General features: G+C 43.8%; 2 protein-coding genes across 2 annotated transcripts; both read left to right on the top strand.

Annotated features, from left to right (window-relative positions):
- The first annotated feature begins 7,818 nt into the window (after positions 1-7,818).
- Positions 7,819-10,599, top strand: LOC136463064 (cyclin-C1-1-like). The gene is made up of 6 exons (XM_066462107.1): positions 7,819-8,224; positions 8,308-8,340; positions 8,462-8,568; positions 9,025-9,064; positions 9,910-9,954; positions 10,399-10,599. The coding sequence occupies exons 2-6, from the start codon at positions 8,309-8,311 to the stop codon at positions 10,586-10,588; spliced, it is 414 nt and encodes a 137-aa protein (XP_066318204.1). The 5' UTR covers positions 7,819-8,224; position 8,308; the 3' UTR covers positions 10,589-10,599.
- A 540-nt stretch (positions 10,600-11,139) lies between these two features.
- Positions 11,140-12,104, top strand: LOC136463065 (probable choline kinase 2). Its single transcript, XM_066462108.1, has 4 exons — positions 11,140-11,273; positions 11,384-11,431; positions 11,554-11,651; positions 11,733-12,104. Exons 1-4 carry the CDS (start codon positions 11,144-11,146, stop codon positions 11,838-11,840), a joined length of 384 nt encoding a protein of 127 aa, XP_066318205.1. The 5' UTR covers positions 11,140-11,143; the 3' UTR covers positions 11,841-12,104.
- Positions 12,105-21,512: the final 9,408 nt, after the last annotated feature.

Below are 21,512 nucleotides of genomic sequence, written 5' to 3'. Positions count from 1 at the left end.
TCTTTCTAGTGGACAAAAGTGATGTATTTGCAACATTCAAATCATTTGTCAAAGGCATTCATAATGAATTTGAAACAACCATCAAGAGAGTTAGAAGTGACAATGGTAGTGAGTTTAAGAACACTAAAATTGATGAGTGTGGGCACTAACAGGGTAGCTGCAGTAGGTCCTGTCAATGCAAAAACAATGAATCTAGTTTTGGTCACGCCAGCGATGAAGGATGCAACTGTCTTGCCGGTTGGTAGCTTGCAAAGTTTGCCAGCAACGAGGAATCCAGAAGATTTAGAGCCAATCCATCAAGCGATGGAATGAAGTTCATGACTATCGGCCACCTTGGAAGCCAGGAAATGCAATGGGGTGAAGAGGCGAGGGTAGCAGCGCGCACGAATCAACGGAATCATTCGGGCAGCAGGGAATTAGCAGGAGCAAGTATTTGCAAATCTAACCAGCGGCATCAAGAGGTAAGCAACAATATTAGTTAATACCTAACCCTGCTATTTCATCTTGATTTATTCCACTAGTAAATCAGCAGAATTGATCTTATCTCCTACGGCTATGGAGAAGTAAAGGGACTATTGGGCTGTGGCAAGAAAGTCACGACCTATACTTTAGCTGACGAACATTATTTGACACACTGCAAGAAGAGGGGAAACATGCACCTGACTCACAATGACAAAACTTGAATTCTACAACCTATACTCATGGGAGGTTGGCTTCGGAATTAGGATCGGAAGAAGCAGAATAAACGACAACAAGTATAGGACTAGGCAAGACCTTGTGTTTCATGTGAGGTAGGTACATGTGCTAAGCTAGATAAATAGTAACAGTAAGTATTCCTCACAAAAAGGAGCAATCAATGACAAAACTTGAATTACAGGTGTGGTGCAGGAATAAGAGATCGAGCTGCGACATGCAGAACAGGGTGCAGGGCAATGGTGAGGCTTCTCCGAACTAGCGACCATGGGTGGTACATAAGCCGTGTCAACAACCACCACAACCATCCGTGCTCGCAAACATATGGGGGAGAACAAGCAATGGCCATCACACAGTGAAATAGATCCAATGACAAAAGAATTCATCTGGAAATTGCGAGAAAACAATGTACCGATAGGGCGTGTGTGCAGCATCCTCGGTGTGCACGGTAACAATGTACCGATAGGAACTGAAGACAAGAAGAAGGTTCAAGGGATGGAACAAACCTGAGCCGAGGGCCGGGCGCGGGTCATCGGCGAGCGGGGGCGGGCGCCAGGGGCCAGGCGCGGGTCGCCGGGGGTCGGCGCGCGGGGGCGGGCGCCGGGGACCGGGTGCGGGTGTCGGCGTGCGGGGGCGGGCGCCGGGGGCCGGGCGCGGGACGCCGGGCCGGGGGTCGGCGCGCGGGGGAGGGCGCCGGGGGCTGGGCGCGGGACGCCGGGGGTCAGCGCGCGGGGGAGGGCGCCGGGGGCCGAGCGCGGGACGCCGGGGGTCGACGCGCGGGGGACCGGGTGCGGGTGTCGATGGGCACGGGACCGGCGGCGGAAACCCTAGGTAGCCTGACGGCGTTGGAGGAAGAAGACAGCGCCCAGACGATGACTCCCGTGCGCTTCCCTCCTATTTATACTACGTACCATTTGTAGGGGCGGTTCCTGATCCAGCCGCCCCTACAAATACATTTGTAGGGGCGGTTTCTGATCCAGCCGCCCCTATAAATATTTTTTTTAAATTATAAATTCTATATTTTTTTATATCATAAAAACACAAAGTAATATAAAAAAATTGTGTATATACACAAATATAATATTTTTTATTATTCTATATATGAAGAAATATATATATAAACAACTGTAGTCAAAACAATATAGAAAACAAAAAAAAAAACAAAAATTAAAAATTTGAATTTTAAAACTTCGAATACAATTTTATGACGTTAAATGAAATAAAATGAAAATGTTGTAAACATAAAAGTTGTATAACTCATCAACATGTACAACTTTTATTTTGGTCATCTTGTCATTTGACTTTGTTTGAATGATTCAAATTTTGAAATTCAAATAATTTCAACTAGAAACAATATTTTGAAAGAGTAAATGATTTCACATGAAAAACTCATGAATACCAAAGTTGTAGAACTCATCAATATGTACAACTTTTATTTTGATCATATTTTCATTTGATAAAATTTGAACAGTTCAAATTTTGAATTTCACTAAATAGCAACTTCAAACAAGATTTTAAAACCTTAAATGATTTCAACACTAAAAGTCGTGAACAAAAAAGTTGTTGAACTCCTAACTATCTACAACTTTTATTTTGGTCACTTTTTCTTGTGACAAAGTATTAGTAAACATTATTCATAAATTCACATGACTCATAGTTTCATGAACTATACGAGAAACATGTTGATTTGTGAACAATGTTTACTATCACTTTGTCAGATAAAGAAATGATCAAAATAAAAGTTATAGATCTTGATGAGTTATACAACTTTGGTATTCATCACTTTTTCAGCTCAAAAACATTTAGTAGTTGAAAATCTCGTTTGAACTTGTCATTTTTTTAAATTTGAAAATTTGAAGTGCTCAAACTTTGATGAATGAAATTTTGTTGTAATAAAGTAGATGTTCAAATAGAGTCATCTAGATGTTGCAAAGGGTAGTCTCACACATATGCATAAAATGTAGTCTCATACACATACAAAAATATGTAGTCTTACACACGTATATAAATATATAGTCTTACACGCATGTATAAATAAAGTCTTATAAACACACACTTACACAAACACTCCACGTTCAACAACTAGCTAGCTCGTTGTAACGACTTTCCCTTTGACATATTTTCGTTCCCATGGCATTATGTCTTTGGGGAGGTTCTTTTCCACAACACTGATCTTCTTAGGAAAGTCTGTGAATAGCGGCATCTCATCGTACTTATTGTAAGCTTCAACATCATCCACGCCATCGACTCCAATAATGTGTTGTTTCCCGGAGGCAACCACATGCTTTATCTTCTTCTTCGGGGGGAGGTTACTTTGTGGGTCAGACATATAGAAAACCTGTGCGACACGTGAAGCGAGCACCCAAGGGTCATCTTGGTAGCCTAGATTCTCGAGGTCCAGGACTCTCAATCTGATCTCGTTCAGTTGGTGTTGTTTGATCCAGCGGCATCGAAATAGGGCCACCGTTATATCCCTTCCATAGTCAAGTTTCCATATCTCTTCAATGATGCCAAAGTATTGGATCTTTCGTCCTAATCCATTGAGAGCCTCTATTCGAACGCCGCTGTTTTGGTTCACATATTTACTATCCTTTGCGTGGGTATAGTATGTGTACCCATTGATGTCATAAGCATTCCAAGATGTCACTTGTCTCGATGGCCCCTCCGCCAACCTACTGATGGTAATAGAGTTTATGGTTTCTTCAGGCGGTATGTTTTGGTCCTTCAACCATGTAGTTAGTCGTTGCTTGTGCTGTTTCATGACCCAATCATCTGAACGGCCATTTCTCCCCGCCATAATGATAGCCAAGTGTTCATCAATATATGGTTGCATTAGTTGTATACTCTACAAGACACTGTAATGCGCTCGACTCACCTCTTTGTAATCATGGTCGATGAACACTTTTCTACCACTGGTGCCCTTCCCAGCCAGCCTACTCTTGTGATGAGAATCGGGTTTACCAATCCCTTTCTGTACTTTTAGGTACTCTTGATAGCACTTGATGACTTCTTTAGTACTGTAACCCTCTATCATGGAGCCCTCTGGGTATGCTCGATTATGCACGTATCGACTTAAAACCGACATGAACCGCTCATATGACCACATTTCATGCAAGTAGCAAGGGCCAAGCGCCTATATCTGATGAACCATGTGAATCATGAGATGTGGCATTATATCAAAAAAAATAAGAGGTAAACACATCTCCAATTGGTTTTGTGTCTCCACCATAAATTCATGTAGGTCACTCAGCTCTTCCTTGCCAATCATCTTCTATGAGATCTTCAAAAAGAAGTAGCATATGTGGGTGATGGCCATTTTCAAGAACTCTGGCTTTATAGCCCTGATTGCAATAGGTAGAAACACTGTCAGCATCACATGGCAATCGTGAGCCTTGCAGTGTGTTATTGACAAGTCCTTCATCGACACTAGCTTATTCACATTTGCTGAAAACCCAGTTGGGGCTTTGACCCCCCTCAGGAAAGTGCATATAGCTCTCTTCTCGTCTGGTGTTAGGTTGAAGCACGCTGCGGGCAGAGTGTATTTTCCATTAGCCTCAGGTACCGGGTGAAGCTGTGGCATCACGTTTAGCTGCACCATGTCTTTCCGTGCTTTCAGACCATCCTTTGACTTGTCTATGTCCATCAAGGTAGCAATGAGACTCTCAAAGACATTCTTCTACACGTGTATAGCATCAATGGCATGGGGGACCTCCAAGTCTGGCCAATAAGGCAGATACTGAAAGAAGATTGATTGTTTCTTGAAAGGTACGCCTTCGACAGGAGGTGTGCTTCTATCTCTGTTGGTCCCATCCGGATTCTTCTTTCCATAGACGACGCGTATGTTTTTCACCATTCTGTACACATGTTCTCCGTTATGACGTCTCTCCAGAGGGGGTTCAATCTCTGGTGCGTTGTCATAAAATCTAAAGAACAATTTGCTGTGGTACTTATGACTTGTCTTTAAGAAGCGTCGGTTCCTTAGGTAAACTATCTTTTTGGATGCATCCAGGTACACCCATGTAGTACCATCCAAGCAAACCAAGCATCACGTCTTCCCTTTGATCTGTCTAGACAAAGCAAACAGCGCAGGGTAATCATTGGTAGTAACAAATATTATTACTCTACATATGAAGTCCTCCTTTCAGAACGCATCGTACATCTGCTCCCCATGTCTCCATAGCCTCTCCATTTCTTACATCAAGGGCTCGAGGAACACGTCTATACCAATGCCTGGTTGTTTAGGGCCAGAAATAAGAATAGTGAGGAGAAGGTCATTTCTCTTCTGACACAACCATGTTGGAATGTTGTACATAGTCAAGATCACTGGCCATGTGCTGTGGTTGCTCATCCTCTCATTGAAGGGATTCATTCCATCGGTGCTCAGGCCAAATCGTATATTTCTTGGGTCATCGCTGAATTCTTTGTGCTTCTCATCAAACCTTTACCACTAACTACAGTCAGCCGGGTGTGCAATCTTATCATCATCCACCTTGCGCTCATCATCCCACCATGTCATGAGTGTGGCTTCTTTAGGGTTTAGGAACATACGTCTCAAGCGGTCGGTCACTAGCAGGTACCATATTACCAGGGCAGGAATTCTTCTCTGCTTTGCATCGTTGCCTAATGGAGTGTCCTCTGGGGGCTGAGATTCTTGTACCACCTTTTTTGTACCCTTCTTATTCCTCTTTTTCTCCGTGGATGATTCGTCCCCACCGTAAAAGTCATTGTTCTTGTACCGGCTGGCCCCACACCGAGAACATTTATCCAATGACTTGAACGTTTCGCCATAAAAAAGTATACAGTGGTTGGGGCATGCATGTATTTTTTAACCCCCAATGTCAATGAACTTATGACCTTCTTCGCTTAGTACGTGTTGACGGGAACTGAGTTTGGTTGTGGCAACACCCATTACAGGATATGCAATAGATCATTGAAACTACAATCTGACCAGCCGTACTTAGCCTTCAGGATGAGCAGCTCAAGCACAAAACGTAGTAATGCCCAATGTGTCGGACAACTCTTTTCAACACCATACACAGTCTCCTTCGATGCTTTTATCAATCTTTCCAAATTTTCTAGACCTTTCGGGTTATTTAGTAAAATCTCTGGTCCAAGGGTTCGAATCATGTCATCTAAATCATCTTCAACTCCGACATGTGCTCCACCATCATTATTGGCACCACATTCGTCGTTACCATCCCAACCACCAGCATCATCACCTTGTTTATTGCCAAACTCAAAATCCATTCGTGCATCAAGCTCTGCTGAATATTAGGACATGGATTTTATGGTTTCGTCGTCGTATTCCTCCTCATCCTCGTCGTTAACAATAACCGTTTCACCATGATGAATCCACACTATGTAGTCCTCAATAAATCCTCGCATAATCAAATGTGATCTGATGATAGTCACATCTATCCATGCCATACGGTTCTTGCAATCTTTACAGGGGCAAATAATTGTATCATTATTCTCTTTCAATGTCATTGCATGCTTCGTTGCGGCTTTAATAAATTTATCCACCTCTTTATGGAAACCTGCCTTGAACCTTAATGAACCATACATCCAAGAGTTTCTGTACTCCATCTTTTACAACAACAACAAAACAAACATTAAAGGACTACTTATTCAGATATATATAAAAATGAATCAAAGTAATAATTATTTGAGAATAATTATATATACCTCAGATATATATGAATATAAATCTAATATAATTACATGAAGCATACAAGCACACCATGGTAGAGAAAAATTAATTAATGGTCCATTTATTCATAAATAATTAAAATACATATTTATTGATTACAATAAATAATTTTAAAGATAATAATTAGCAATAATTATACTTTACCCAATATCTTTCATACAAACCCTAGTCCAATTTTATCAAACATAAATTTACAAAAAACAAAATTAATAAAAAAACCAAACCCTAGATCCAGATCACATGCACATAAAATATCCATAAAACTAACTAATAGTTCACTAAAATCAAGAAATATGGACCAAATAAGGGTATGATCTTGTTCCCCTCCCTAATTTACCCTAGTACATTTAAAAGTTGGGTCTAATTTGCTCATAAATAGCTCAAGCACCATAGAAGAGAGAGAAAAACAAAACTCTAATTACTCACTAACCAACCATTAAAACTTTAAAAAAAGTTTAGAATAGCATTTTCTTACCTTCTACAACCTTTCCACCAAAGGATTTGAGACCAAAACCTTCCCCCCCCTTAATAGAGCAATTTTTGAAAGGTGCCCAAGGCCTCTCCACCTTTTTTTTCACAGGTTGGAGTGAGTGACCCGAGGAGTAAGAAGGAGCTGCATCTGTTTTATATGGAGGGCATTTGTAGGGGCGGTTGATGATTGAGCCGCCCTACAAATCGGTGCTATAAATACGGGGCCATTTGTAGGGGCGGCTCAATCACCAGCCGTCCCTACAAATACCATTTCCAAGGACGGCTGGTAATTGAGCCGCCCCTACAAATCAGACCCTATTTATAGGGGCGGCTCGTAACAACAGCCGCCCCTGCTATTCCGTTTGTAGGGGCGGCTGGTGTCTGGACACCCTAGCACGTCACTGTAGGGGCGGCTCCATCACCAGCCGCCCCTACAAAAAATTCGAACCGTTGCTAAAAATCATTTTCTACGTAGTGAAAATGATATTAACGTGTACGACGACTTGCTGCTGCCGCACGGCGCTGTGCCACTGGCGGCGGACATGGACATGGAGAGCATGAAAACTGCTGCGGCGGACCTCGTGTCTGTTTTCGTCGCTCCTGCACGCGCAAACCTCGCTGCCGGCCACGCATGGCTCCCCCGAGACCGCTCCAGCCCAACGCCGGAGCCTCGCCACTGGCCGCTGCCCGCGCGACCTTGCTGGCACTACGTGAAAAACGGTTTGAAGCAATAGATAAATTTTTTTTAGGGGCGGCTGGTGATGGAGCCGCCCCTACAGTGATGTGCTCGGGAGCCCAGAAACCAGCCGTCTCTACAAATGTAATAACAGAGGCGGCTGGTGATACGAGCCGCCTCTACAAATGGGTTAGATTTGTAGGGATCGCTCACTCACCAGCCGTCTCTAGCGTTACTATATAAATAATCCATAAATAAATACTCGGCTTCGTATCGTCGTTCCAGAGGCTTCTTCTCACCCCCTCGGTTCTCTTCGCTTTCTCCCACCCTCGCTCTACCGACGCTGACAGGGCGATGGCCGCTGGCACGCGCGGCGCTGCAGCTGTGGCCGCCCCCTCCTCTTCCTCCTCCCCCCTCGCATCGTCCTGGCCGGCCCCCCACTGCTGGCTCCCCGTGCGAGGCTCTGGTTGGGCGACGACGCCCCCCGGCGAGGTCGCCTCCTCCGAACGCCGCGGCCTTCTCTCCAGCCCCTGAGCTGGCACGTCGACCTGGGGCGGATGACCCCTGGCACGGCCATGCCATCCTAGCGTTTGGCTGCCCATCAGCGCGTACGCCACGCCGGCGCCGCGGTGCCTAGTTCTTCGTCGTGCCCTTCACCGTCAACAAGCACCCAGGTATGCCGGCCCCTTCGTTTCCCTTCCTGCTGCGCGAAACCGAGCACCTAGGATCTGGTTCATCTTCCCAAGATCTGGTCCAGGATGGCCGCCAACTTCTGGATGTCGTCGCACTGGTAAGCCTCTCGGCCTCGTCGACCATTCCTCCCAGTTCGCTCCTTTCGATTCGGTGGCTCCACAGTGAGCTCAGCGGCTGATTAGGGCGCGGTGCTGCTGTTGTTGCTGGGATGTGTGCAGCAAGCAGCTGCTGGACCCCGAGGATGTGGACCTGGTGCCGGCGGCGGACTGGGAGCGGGGCATCACGCTGGAGGAGTTCCGCCTCATCAAGATCCATATGTCGTTTCGTGAGCTCCTATCCTCCCTCCTCTTTTCCTGACACCTTGCTCGAGCATTTTCCCCGGTGTGAACCAGTTTTGGATTTTAGCTTGCTTCTGTATAGTGTACTAAAAATGTCATACCAAACTCAGCGTGCGCTGTAAGATGTTAGAACTGCTAATCTTTTATGGCCTTAGGCGTATCAAACAAGTTCATGTCCTTGTTTATGTTATACCATTTTGGTGATGGGAAATTTTACAATCCTTGCTTTTATAAATTCGGCGCAATCTTAATTCATAATATTAGTTTATCGCTAAATGAGACTCCATGGTTTTAAGGAAACCAATCACATAGTTCATTTCCATACATTTACATCAGTTATAGTATCTCTCATATTCACATAGAGTTGATTGATGTCCATTTTGCATTACAAAACCTTGTGTCTTCTTGGATGCCTTACCAATACAAGCATTTGATGATTTCAGATATCTGGAGGCTAGCACAGCAGGTTAAAGTTAGGCAAAGGTTAGGCCTTGTTTGCATAACCTGATTTATTTGCTTCTTTTGTACTGATAAAAGAAACTTGTTTGTCATCTTGATTTCTTACTATATTTTGCACTTGGCATTTTTCCTTCTACATCTTGTAACTTATATAGATGCTAAAAGAATTAAAAAACACATCATATAGGTTGTTGGTTTAATAACTGAAAATCAGCACATTCAGATGCTTAATTACTGGGGATGCAACTTCGGTTGGATCTAGGTTTACTTGTTTTGTCACTTCTTTTCTGTATTCTTCTTCTTTGGGGCAATTCTCTGCAGTACCAGGTTGAAGAAAGCTTCAGAGATGTCATGAAGAGAATCTTCAGATTTTCGAACGAGATTTGTTTTGCTGTGGTCATACTTAAACTTGAATTTTCTTTCTGACTAATGAGGAGCATCTTTATTATTAAAGATTTCTCCAATACAAAAACCCAGTGCAGAACCTTGGAAAAGGACGGGATACTATCCTTCTCAAAACCCACCTTTTTTATATCCCACTCCCAGTCCAACAAACCCATGGTGCATCCAAACGCCACCTTAGTGTTTGTTCCTCCCCCATCATTTTGTCCCTGATGTTCCTACTCCAGCTGCAATAATCAAACTCTGGCATCATTAAGAGAAAGATGAGCTTCTCAAATATAATTCTTATGTTACCGTATGCTCATCAACCATGAGTGCAACAGTACTTACAGGGTTACTGTAAAAAGTAATATTGAGTGCATCTCAAGTCTCAGCGAATGAAGTTTTCACATAAACATGCATGTTATATCCCGTCTTTAGCTTGTCAGCCACGCGATATTTGTGACCTTAAACTGTTGTTATTTCAGGGTTATAGCTACAGCAGTCACTTACTTCAGGCGTGTGTATACAAGGTATGCTTCTCTATGTAAGGAGGATACACTGCATGTGCATCTGTGTTCGTATGCATTGTAGAATTATCACTTCTAAATTCAACTGGTGACCTTAAACATAGTGTTATTACAAGATTTGTAGAATTGTTTCCTAATTTTTTTCAACTGTCCTCTTGTATGGTTGTGCTCACCTCTAGTATTGTAGAATTAATCTTGTGCTAGTACAACAAGTAGCTGAAACATTAGTTGGAGCAGATCCATCCATTCAGTGGTTGATGTATTGCATTGTGCCCATTCGAGTTACAGCCTTGCAGGTAAAAAAACTGCAGTAGTATCTTAAACTCATGCTGGTAAAATAAAACATGAAAGTGATGCAAGCTGTTCTTGACAGTATCTCAGTTTCTTTATAGAAAATTTTCCATGTTAGCTTTATTTGGTGAGTTTATAGTGCAGTTTTTATGACAGGAGCGGGGCGGGGACCATAGAGGCGCTGCTTTGGCCGGACGGGAAAGGCGGCGGCGGACGGGACCTGCTGGTGGAGCCGACGTCGGTGCTCGACTGCAGACGGAGCCCGAGCCCGCCGCACTCGACATCGACGCTGTCTTCGTCCCTGGGCGGCGCCGCGGGTGATAGGATTACGGATCCTACCGCGTAGATCACGGAGTCTGTAGGGGTGAGAGGGAGGTGGAGCAGGTTGGGAACCTCGCTGCCGGTGGCTGGACGCCGTGGTGGAGGATGGGCGGCTGCGGCTGTAGCCCTAACCCTCGCGCAGCTACAGTAACGAGGCGGCTAGGGTTAGGAACTCCCGGCTCCCAGGGAAGCCGGAAACAATAGATTGTTTCTGCTTAATTATCCAAATGTCTTACAAGCCATATATATAGCTCTCACAAATAAGGGATATATCTAATAAATAGGCTAAATAATAGATAATATGGGCTGTTAGCCCCCTAATGCCGGCACACAAAATCAGCCACTAATGGGCCTCCGCCTGGTATATGTGACGCCGGTCATAACAGCGGGGGACTCGTCTTCCGGCGTGGCAGCGGACTCGGAGACGTTGACATGTTGCTTCTTTATTTCAATTTGTTCTCTCATGCACGTCGTTGCTGCATTTCTGTCATATGTTTCTGAATTTAAATGACTATCCCATCTGACTTATCCTCAATAGTTGGAAAATATATTGGTATTATCTTACTTTATTTCTCGCCTAATGCCTTTGCAGGACTACGAGTATGCAAGTTTTAACCCTGTTGCCTATGATATCGCAAACCATTTCTGTGAGATGGCCGCAGACTACCATTCAGAAAAGCCGCACATATTGGACTACAATAAATATCCAGGTACTGAATATATTTGAAGCTATGGATTTGTGTATTGTCATTTCTCTTAGATGTCTTGATGGGGCCTATATTTGTTCACTCATCCTTGCTTACTGCTAATATTGCGACAGATACCGATGAGCGGAAGCAATTTGTGCAGACATACCTGAGATCCTCAGGTAATCTAATGTTTACTGATTTATACCAACCTCTAGTTTATCTCCTTACCGGTTTTTAGGAATACGTATTTATCAGTTTTAGAAAATGAATTCTGTTTCTGATTCTCTGCAATCCCTACCAGGTGAGGAATCTGAAGTGGAGGTAGAGAACCTGATCAAAAGCATTGAGAAGTACACCCTTGCCAGCCATCTAGTCTGGGGCCCTTGGGGAATAATTTCGGTGGGTTCGTCTTACCTCCAAACCAGAATAGCATGTATGTACGCCATTCATTCATCTAAATCTCACATCCTCTGGCTGCAGGACCATGTCAACGATATCGACTTCAACTATAAGGAATACGCGAGGCAGAGGTTCAAGCAGTACTGGCTGAAGAAGCCGACCATCCTAACTTCTCAGACTGCTGAATAGAACACGGGCATCAGGTTCTGCCCTCCACCGATGGCCTCTACTGCACATAGCTTGTCCATTCTTCTCTTCTCATTGAGGATTGAGGTCTGTCCTTGGGACACAAGGTTGTTAAGAAAGGTTGGACCCAGAGGCCAGGTCAGGCATTCAGGGAAATCAGGGCTTTATACAGCATGTCTACTAATTGTAGATTTGAGATGGATGGTATATATTCTTGTGAATTTGACTTGTAATTGTAGTTTATATAATGCTCTTATGCTTGTGGTCAGATTTGAATTATTTATTTATATATATATATATATATATATATATATATATATATATATATATATATATATATATATATATATATATTTTCTGGTCGAATTTAATTTTTTTTACCGGAAAAATATACTGTAGGGGCGGTTCCTACTGTAGCCGTCCCTATAAATCGATTTATAGGGGCGGCTGGTGTTATCAGCCGTCCCTACAAATCGATTTGTAGAGGCGGCTACAGTACCAATCGCCCTTACAAATTGATTTGTAAGGGCGGTCTGAGAACCGTCCCTATAAATGCATGATTTGTAGAAACGGTATGTTAGGGGTGGCTGGCTAAGCCGCCTCTACAAATAATCTGTAGCCGCCCCTACAAATGTTTATTGTAGTAGTGTGGAGTCCGTTGCTTGCTGCCAAAGCTCGCGCGGACCTCGTCGCCGGCTGCGACTTCCATCCACGCTTGCCTTCGTGATGCCAGTCGCCCGTGCCCTTCTCGATGTCGGCAGTGTGGCCGCCGCCGCGAGCACCCCGCCTCACCCTGCGGATGTAGTTGACATTTGTGAGTGCAAATATAATATTAAGAACCACAAGCGCACAGAATATCATTGTAGCATTTCATAGGGAGTATTCTGAACAATAGAGTAAAGATTTATTAAATAATAACAAACGAGTATTTACTAACCTACCAACATAACTAGAGCAGGGGGTAATGATAGGAATTATGTAGAATGACACACAAGAGATAAATCTATAAGATAATATAAACTAGTTGACTCAGGAGAACAACGGTGAGGTAGATTCATATGTTATTCTTATTATAGAATCAAAGTATATATATATATATATATATATATATATATATATATATATATATATATATATATATATATATATATATATATATATATATATATATATATATATATATATATATATATATAGAACTACTATTCTGTAGCTGGTCATAGAATAACTTATTCTGTAGCCACTTTGAGTTACGATAATTACTATGTTAATTTATGAGATTTACAGTAACTCCTTACTAAGTGGTTTACTATAACGTTATGGTAAATATTCCCATGTGTTATAGTAACCCAACTATCGTAAATATGTATTGACATTATGGTAAATTAGTATATAAAATTATGGTAAATAGAGGTGGCTACAGAATAACTTATTTTGTAGCCGGCTGCTGAATAGTCTCTCCCTATATATATATATATATATATATATATATATATATATATATATATATATATATATATATATATATATTTGACTATAGCTAAGACTTACTCTACTCTTGTGCACTTCGGGACGTCGCTAGACGATAGAGCACCGCAAAGGATAACGCTATTGACACGACTACGGTCCTATAATTTAAGATCCAGCTCAACATGGGGTGGACTCTGTCACCTCCCGCTACTACCACACGACCAGGAACAGTGTGCACTCATAGGTAGAGCATCATATAAGTATCATGCTTATACAAGGCTTGGCTACTTAGCCTAACTGGTAAACTAGCAGCCTAAGCGCTCTAGAATCCACACACAAAAGTAAAGATAACCTTAACTAAGCAAGATACATATTCAAAGTAAGTATAACCATGAAGATAAGAATGATATAATGATAATAAAGTCTCATAAGATATATATAAGTGAAGATACAATGGCTTTATTGAGCCTCCAAGACTGGATCCGGAACATGAGCACGAGCCCAATTCGACCCTCACTTCTGAGCTACTAATCTACTACATTGGAGAGCTCTAGATATAATCCTTCTAGTGTGTCTTGATATTGATCTCTGATAGATTTCTCTGAAGATTGGAGATTGGAGAGATGCCTCACGAGGGGGGTATGGGGGCCTTGTATAGGGGGAACCAAGGGTCCTGTGGGCTCATGAATCAATGGCAATGTCAAATCTGAGTCCTCGATACGAACCGACCTTGAGCAACGGCGTAGATTGAATCTAGGAGGCGGTGGAGAATCGACATATGAAGGAAAGGTTGACAGGGCGGTCCCATAGGTCGGCCGGCCTAGGGTTGGGCCGGCCGGCTCACTATTGGCACCATTTGGCCCAACCTTCGGTGGTAAGTCTTCTAGATGATTCCATAGTCTTCTTACGTCGGTTTCGTCATGGATAAACGTGATTTGACCTAACGATTGGGACCACCTTGCTCATTTTCTAGATAAATCCTCTTGCATTCAAATTCACCAAAACTCGTAGAATTTATTAGTTTAAACCTCTATACCTATGTTTGGTGATTGAATTAAGTATATACGTAGGATATGTTGATGGTTTATGATTGACATTAACAACCGTCAACAAACGCGCGGGCCATCCTCGACGCGGCAACGCGAGCGCCCCGCCCCGCCCCACCCCGTGGCCACACCCTGCCCCACCGCCCGTGCGCACGGCCGTTCACCTAGTGCTGCTACTTACTGCGGCTGGCGTCGTCCTTGCTCTACACACCGATGTCCCCCATCCAAGCAAGCGGAGTGGTCCCTGCAAGACGGGCTGGAGCACCTCGGAGGGGGAGGAGCCACGCGTGGAGGGTGGCGGTGACTCGGTAGCAGTGTTTGGGGTCCCGGATCTGAGGACGCCGCCGCGCACTCCTCGTTCCTCATGAACCCTCGCGTGGCAGTTTGACTGCTATGCGCGCGTGCTATGGCCGCCACGTGCGCTAGTCGCACGTGCACCACTCCACCCTACGCATGCCGTCCCCCCCACCGGCAACGCGTGCGCTGCTCAACCCCGCACGGGCCAGTCCCTAGCGCTGGCCGTGCGTGCTTCGCTCCACCCCACCTAGGCCATCCTCGTTGCCGGCTGCGTGGGCCGTCCCCAGTGCTAGCCGCGCGTGCTATGGCCGCCGCCGTGCTGGCTGCGCGTGCGCTACTCCACCCCGCACGGGTCGGCTGCTCTCCTAGCTGGCCGTGTGTGCGCTACTCGATCCCGCAGGGGCCGGCTGCTCCTCCCCACGAGGGCCGACAGGTCGAGAGAAGAAGGTGCTGGGGTCGCTAACAGCTTGCCCCTACCGGGCAGAGAGAAAGAAGCAAGAGGATAGGGTTACGAGAGAAGGAACTTTGGACGTTTCGCTAGCCGGACCCACATGCTAGAGCTGGCAAACGGCAAAAACCAGACATAAGGTGGACAAAATGGCTTGGGCGACAAAAAAAAGTTTAGGTGAGTGGCACCTAGGTGCGTTCAGACTTTTTAGTAGCCTACAGGTAAGGACTATCGTACACAGGTAAACCCTCCACTCCAAACAGAGTATGTGACTCTCTCTCTCTACACGCACACCAAATCAAATCCTCACCGGATCAGCCAAACAGCCTCCCAAAAGAAAAATCCCCCAAATCGGCACACGGATGCTCCTAGCCCCAACTCACCAAAATGAAGCCATGCAACTAGTGGGAATATCTGAGGAACCCAATACTTGCTAGGCGGAAAAACGAGGCAGAAGGATCGATCGACAGCAAGACAATGTGGATCTAGACGGAGGATTGCCCTTGCGGAGCAGGAGGCGGTGAGCAGATGGGATGAGAGGTGGAGGATGGGTCTGCAAGGGCACGGAGCGAACGCGGGTGGGAGGTGGAGGATGGGGGTGATGGAGTGAGACTAGGAAACCCTAGCCGCCCTTGCCGCCATGGCGCATGCCAAGGGAGGCAAGAGCAGAGAGGCGTCGAGACTTGGGAGGAAGACAAGTCGGGATTGAAATGAGTCGCGAGAGGAGCACTCGGAATCCTTTTCCGTCTCACAGCCCCTGAATCTATCGTAGGCATCCGATTCGGACTCTGGAATGTTGATTTCCAATCTCGTGGGCAGCCAAACAGGCTCGTCATAGAATTCAATTCCAATTCAGCCCGTTTCCATGGAGCCAATAGGCCCTTAGGGTTTCCACATTTCAGATTTATTGAATTTAGAAACAAAATAATTTTAGAAAATCTTTAAGTCATGAAAAATATCTCAAAGCTCAGAAAAAATCCCTGAAAAAAATACTAGAGATAGATTGGAGGATGAGAAACTCAAATAAAGTAGTTTGAGCTCATACATTTTTTTTGGATGATCAGACAAAACATTAAGCTCAAGAAAATAGGAATTAATTACAGTTGAAAACATTCCCGGAAAGAGACATTCGTTGCCGTAACGTATTTTGACACTTTTTGCCCTCATAAACATCAACGCAATCGGCGTGAATACAAAATCCTGTCAATTTAAATTATAAAAGTTATTAAAAATCACAATTTGCACTGTTTAATTTGCTAAAAGCCTAATTAAATCTTAGAAATCTTAAAAAATATAAAATCATCAATTTTATTTAGTGTAAATTAATCACAACCAAAAATAAAAATTTTGGGGTATGTGGTGCAAGGCGGGCTTGGTTTGGTTTTCCTATTTGGGCTGGTTCATGGAGTTAATCTATAGCCGCTATGGGGGTAATCGCTATTGGAGTCTCCATCCATTACTCCCCTATAGTTACTCCAGCCCGTAACGTCTTCGGCGGTAATTCATCCATTCCCAGTAACTCCGCGGTGTCCAGGTGCATTTCATCAACTCCCCGTCTCCTCCGCTCGCGCATAAGTATGGGAGTCCGTCCACATACTTGTTGCGAATAAAAGGTCTTTTGTGTCATGTGTACTGTTGCGAATAGATCACATATTCACATGTGCACATATATGATATTACAAACTTGTTGCTAATTTTCTAGATTAATTTATATCTAAAATTACTTAAATATCTAAAAATAAATCATAGGAAAACGAGCTTAGCTCTTTATAAATATGTGTGTTATCATTCTCTCTCCTTCCTAAATAAAATATTTTACGAGGCAACTCTTTTAACACTGTTGAGCTGCCCCAAATATAATGTGCCAACCTCTCAGTCCCAGAATAGTGACGCTTTAGGGCCTATCACAGGTACCAATACCCAAAGTAAAAGCTCTTTTCCTATAAATAGGGATAAAGAAGGTGTACTGAGAGAAGAAAAATATGCACTGAGAAATGAGAATGACAACAACTTATTTTTAGGATAATATTTGAAAGCTAAGATCAAATATTTTAGGACCAGGAATATCTAACGTGCGGAACAAGGCAAATTAACTGTCACCTAGCTAGGAGCCATACCTATGGGATCAAAGTACAAACGCGAGATATATGTGACCTGGGCCTTGTTTAGTTGGCGAAATTTTTTGGAAAATGATACTATAGTACTTTCGTTGTTATTTGGCAATTATTGTCCAATCATAGTCTAATTAGGCTTAAAAGATTCGTCTCGTGAATTTCGTCTAAACTGTGTAATTAGTTTTATTTTTTATTTATATTTAATGCTTCATACATGCGTCCAAAGATTCGATGTGGCGGGGAATCTTGAAAAATTTTACAAAATTTTGAGAACTAAACACTACCCTGGCTAAATAGCGAACGTTCAGATAACCTGTGACTTTCCTTTTTTGGTAAAAAAAATTCCGCAACTTTCCTTTTTTGAAAAGTTTTCCACTTTTAGCAAAAACAAAATTTCCACCACTTTTTTTTTTGAAAGTTACAAAGTTATACTAGTTATAGTCACAACTTTTACGTATAACTTATGGAACAAACTTCAATGTATAACTTATATATATAACTTATACACATGACTTTGCCGTATACCTTCAACTTGATAAAGTTACGCACATAACTTATTACGTGACACGCATAACTTTTATGTATAATATTTTGTAGAACAAACTTATCAATATAATTTGTTAGAAACTACAAAAGTTATACACAAAATTTTTATGTACAACTTGTTTGTATAACTTAGATATATAACTTGATGAATGACTTAGATATAAAGTTAGACGTATAAATCATATTCAAGAATTTAGATGTATAAATTAACATCATAACATATTAGTAGAAATATAAAAACTATGTAAAAATAACTATGTAGTATAACTTACAAATATATAACAAAAAAGAGAAAAATGATAGAAAAAAAAGAACGACCGTGCATGTGTAGCTAGCCATGCCATTGAACGAATCCGACCGGGGGCGAAGCCTACTCTAAATTTATGGTGGTACACTACTTAGGAGACATACATTAATCTAATAGCAATATATGGTGAAAATTTATGTAGTTAGTAGTAAATTTTTTTTACCCTGATGCATGTGCACCAGGCAAGATTAACGTGGCTTCGCCCCTGAATCCGACAAGCGAAAAATTATTTAATACAACTTGTGTGCATAAGTTGTAAGCTATAAGTTATATATTATAAGTTAAAACACATAAATTGTTACTAGAAAAAAAAATCTTCGAAATATATATAAGTGGAGTCTAGTTTTGTTTGACTCGTTGCGCAGAACACATCGGTGTAGATGGAATTAAAAATGGATACACCGTTCAGAAGTTATAGCATTTTAAAATAAAGGTATATCTTTTTAGCTTATGTCACTAGTGACGTCACAGGGGAGAGAAGCATCGTTCACGAGATTTTGTTTGAGCGAACTCTCCCTAGAATGGAATTGAGGGATATACACAATCAATGTCCTCAAAATGATAGCCCTTCGTTGTTTGTAGTGCCCAGGAACAAAACTGTCCTGCTATTAATGTGATGTCCTAGGTGCAGCAAACTACACGCAGCTAGCTAGCAAACGCTGACACACGTAACTTGCGCCGCAACAGAAAAGCCCTAGTGAGCCCTTGTTTAGTTCGCGAAATTTGGATTTTGGGACTACTGTAGCATATTTGTTTTTATTTGGTAAATAGTATCCAAACATTGACTAATTAGGCTTAAAATGTTCGTCTCGCAATTTCCCACCAAACTGTGCAATTAGTTTTTCTTTTCGTCTACATTTAATGCTCCATGCACGGGCCGCAAACATTCGATGTGACAGGTACTGTAGCAACTTTTTGGATTTTGGGGTCCAACTAAACAAGGGCTGAAATGCAATGCAATCCAGCGGCCCTCACTTTCATCAGCGCTGTATCTCTATGGATCACACTCAGCCCACGCCGTCTACAATTTTCTCGACGGGTCGCCGGAGGCGGCCGCCAGTCGACTACTCCTGGTGTTGTGCTGACCTTCCCTGCCCGCCATCTATGAACACAAGGTTGTATGTGCCCTTATGGTTTGGATTTGTGACGAGTGATTGTCAACGTGATTCGCGTCTTGGGTTGAGTTATGAACTAATCATGGCGTGAGTTGGGTTGTGCAACATGTCTCTTAGTTTGTGGTGCGCAGATATGGAGCTCGGAGGCGGTGGTCGTCGGCGAGGTGAAGATCAAATAGGGATGTGCCGTGCTGATGGATAGGGAACGGGGGAAGGACGGACGTGGGGCTTGGACCTAGTGATCAGAAGGCCGGCTGGGCAGCCGTGGTGGCGGACATCTAGGACATCGACAATAGCAAGTGTACATGGAAGTGACCGTGTTGACCGAGTCAAGACGGCGGACGTGCGAGTCGAGCGGGGCTCAGGAGGACTTGTCATCTGGTTGAGGACGGCGGTGACACGTGTTGAGTGATGGGGGACGCATATGGAGTACGCTACTCGTGGGCGGTTCAGGGGTTTGGGCCTCAAAACCATCGGTGGCCGGGTTCACGGGTTTGAGCCTCAAAACCTGGACGGAGGTTCTGAGGAGGAACGGATGGCACGTGGCGGCATCGAGGAGTTCGCGTCGAGGCGAAGCTATCTCATAAAGGGCGTGGTGGCCGTCGGATGAAGATTATCTTGAGTTGGACCATAGTGCCCTCGGATTAAGTGATTCGACTAAAAAATATTTAAGGACAAAACTAAAATTGTATAATAGCCCTGTTAAATAAGATGAAGGAGCTCCCGTCTCCTCTCACCTCTTTAATTTTACTTTATCCTTCTCTAGGTTTTTCCCTTCCCTTAGGTTTTCTTGAGAGTGGTCCACAAATTCCAAATTTGTGCAACAAACCTGTGATTTTGGAGTGGAAATAGAGGCCCGAATCCTCCTATTGTCCTCCGGGGTTCATATAATCTGTCTGTGATTTTCGTCATTGTGTTCTTGAGTTTTCCCCATTTTCGTACTCATTGGAAATCGAGTTGCCTTGATTCAGTAGTCTCATACAATTTTGGGGTAGAACTGGACCCCGGATTCGTGCTAGGTTGAATTGCATCTGTGCGATTTTTTGGAACGTTTCATGGAGTTTTAGTTTGGATTTCGTTGGAGCTTTGGGCGCTCCTTTTCTTTTGTTCGTTCTATTCTTCCTCTTGTGCTTCTTCGGGAGCAGCAGTCCAGTAGTCCAGCGGCAGTGCTACCAGCGCTAGGTGCCAGGCACCGAGCGTGCTTGCTTGAGCAACGCTTGCCGTGGGTGATCGTGGCTGGCTGCTCGCCCAGAAGTCCTTCGTCTCTTCCTCCGTTCTCTGTTAGCGTGCAGCTTTCGGATCCGTTGGCTTTTCGCTCGGCGTGTGCAGACCGACGCCCAGCACCTTGCTATTTCCTTCCTGAGTCGCAAGAGCAGCAGCAGCTCCAGTTCTTCCTCGCGTCGGCGTCTACCACCTCCGTCGCGTGCTCGCCCTGCAGCTGCGTCACCGAGCAGACCCGGTGCCGTGCGTGTTTCCAGGCTAAGGACAGTCCGCCCCGGTGAGCCAGACAGTCCGCATACCCTGTTTCGCCTGCTAACAGAACCTGTTTCTTCTCGGTCGTTTTTTGAGATTTACACGGCACACAGTCCGGGGTTAGAATTGCAGACAGTGGGTGGTTGAGGCTCAGACAGTCCGCACAGTATTGGCTGTTTTCTCCCATTCCTTCCTGCACGGTTCCGTCGATTCTCGATCGTCCCGCTGTACCTCTTGTCATTGCCAAAGGTACCTAGGTACCCGTTGACTCGTGATCTTTTCGTTCTTGCGTACATTTGCTGTTAGGGTTTGATTTTGGGACAGTAGCAAAATATTTCGAAAGAAATTTGATGCTCTCATTCCCCTTTCTCTGGTCATCGTTTCCCATCCTTCAATTTGTATCGAAGCCGGTTAAGGATCATTCCACCTTAATCGGTCCTTGATCCACGAAGGTGACATGGAGCGTGGTTCTGGCGAACCACCGTTCTATTGGAAGATTTGCTTGTCAGTGCATCTTCAAGGGATTGATTGGAAAGTTTAGGAGATTTGTGAGAATGCTAATTATGTTGTGCTTGATGCTCGCAACACTCGTGATCATTTTGATCAACACTAACGCAAATAGCAAGGCTCGTAGTGTTCTCTTTTCGAATCTTTCGCTTTCTGAGTTTGAGAGAGTCTCCGATTGCACGACTGCTCGAGAGATCTGTGTGAGGCTTCAGAGCTATCACGAGGGAACCGCACAGGTCAAAACCAGACCCTTCGAGACATACAAGCGAGAGTATGAGAACTTCACTCGGTTGGATGGAGAGTCTATCGATGCCATGTTCCCTCGCTTTCAGACGATTGTGAACAAAATGCG

This window comes from Miscanthus floridulus, chromosome 7, assembly GCF_019320115.1.
Source record: "Miscanthus floridulus cultivar M001 chromosome 7, ASM1932011v1, whole genome shotgun sequence".
Classification (NCBI taxonomy): Eukaryota; Viridiplantae; Streptophyta; class Magnoliopsida; order Poales; family Poaceae; genus Miscanthus; species Miscanthus floridulus.
The sequence above is the reverse complement of the archived record's forward strand: the minus strand, read 5'-3'. Positions and strand labels throughout refer to the sequence as shown.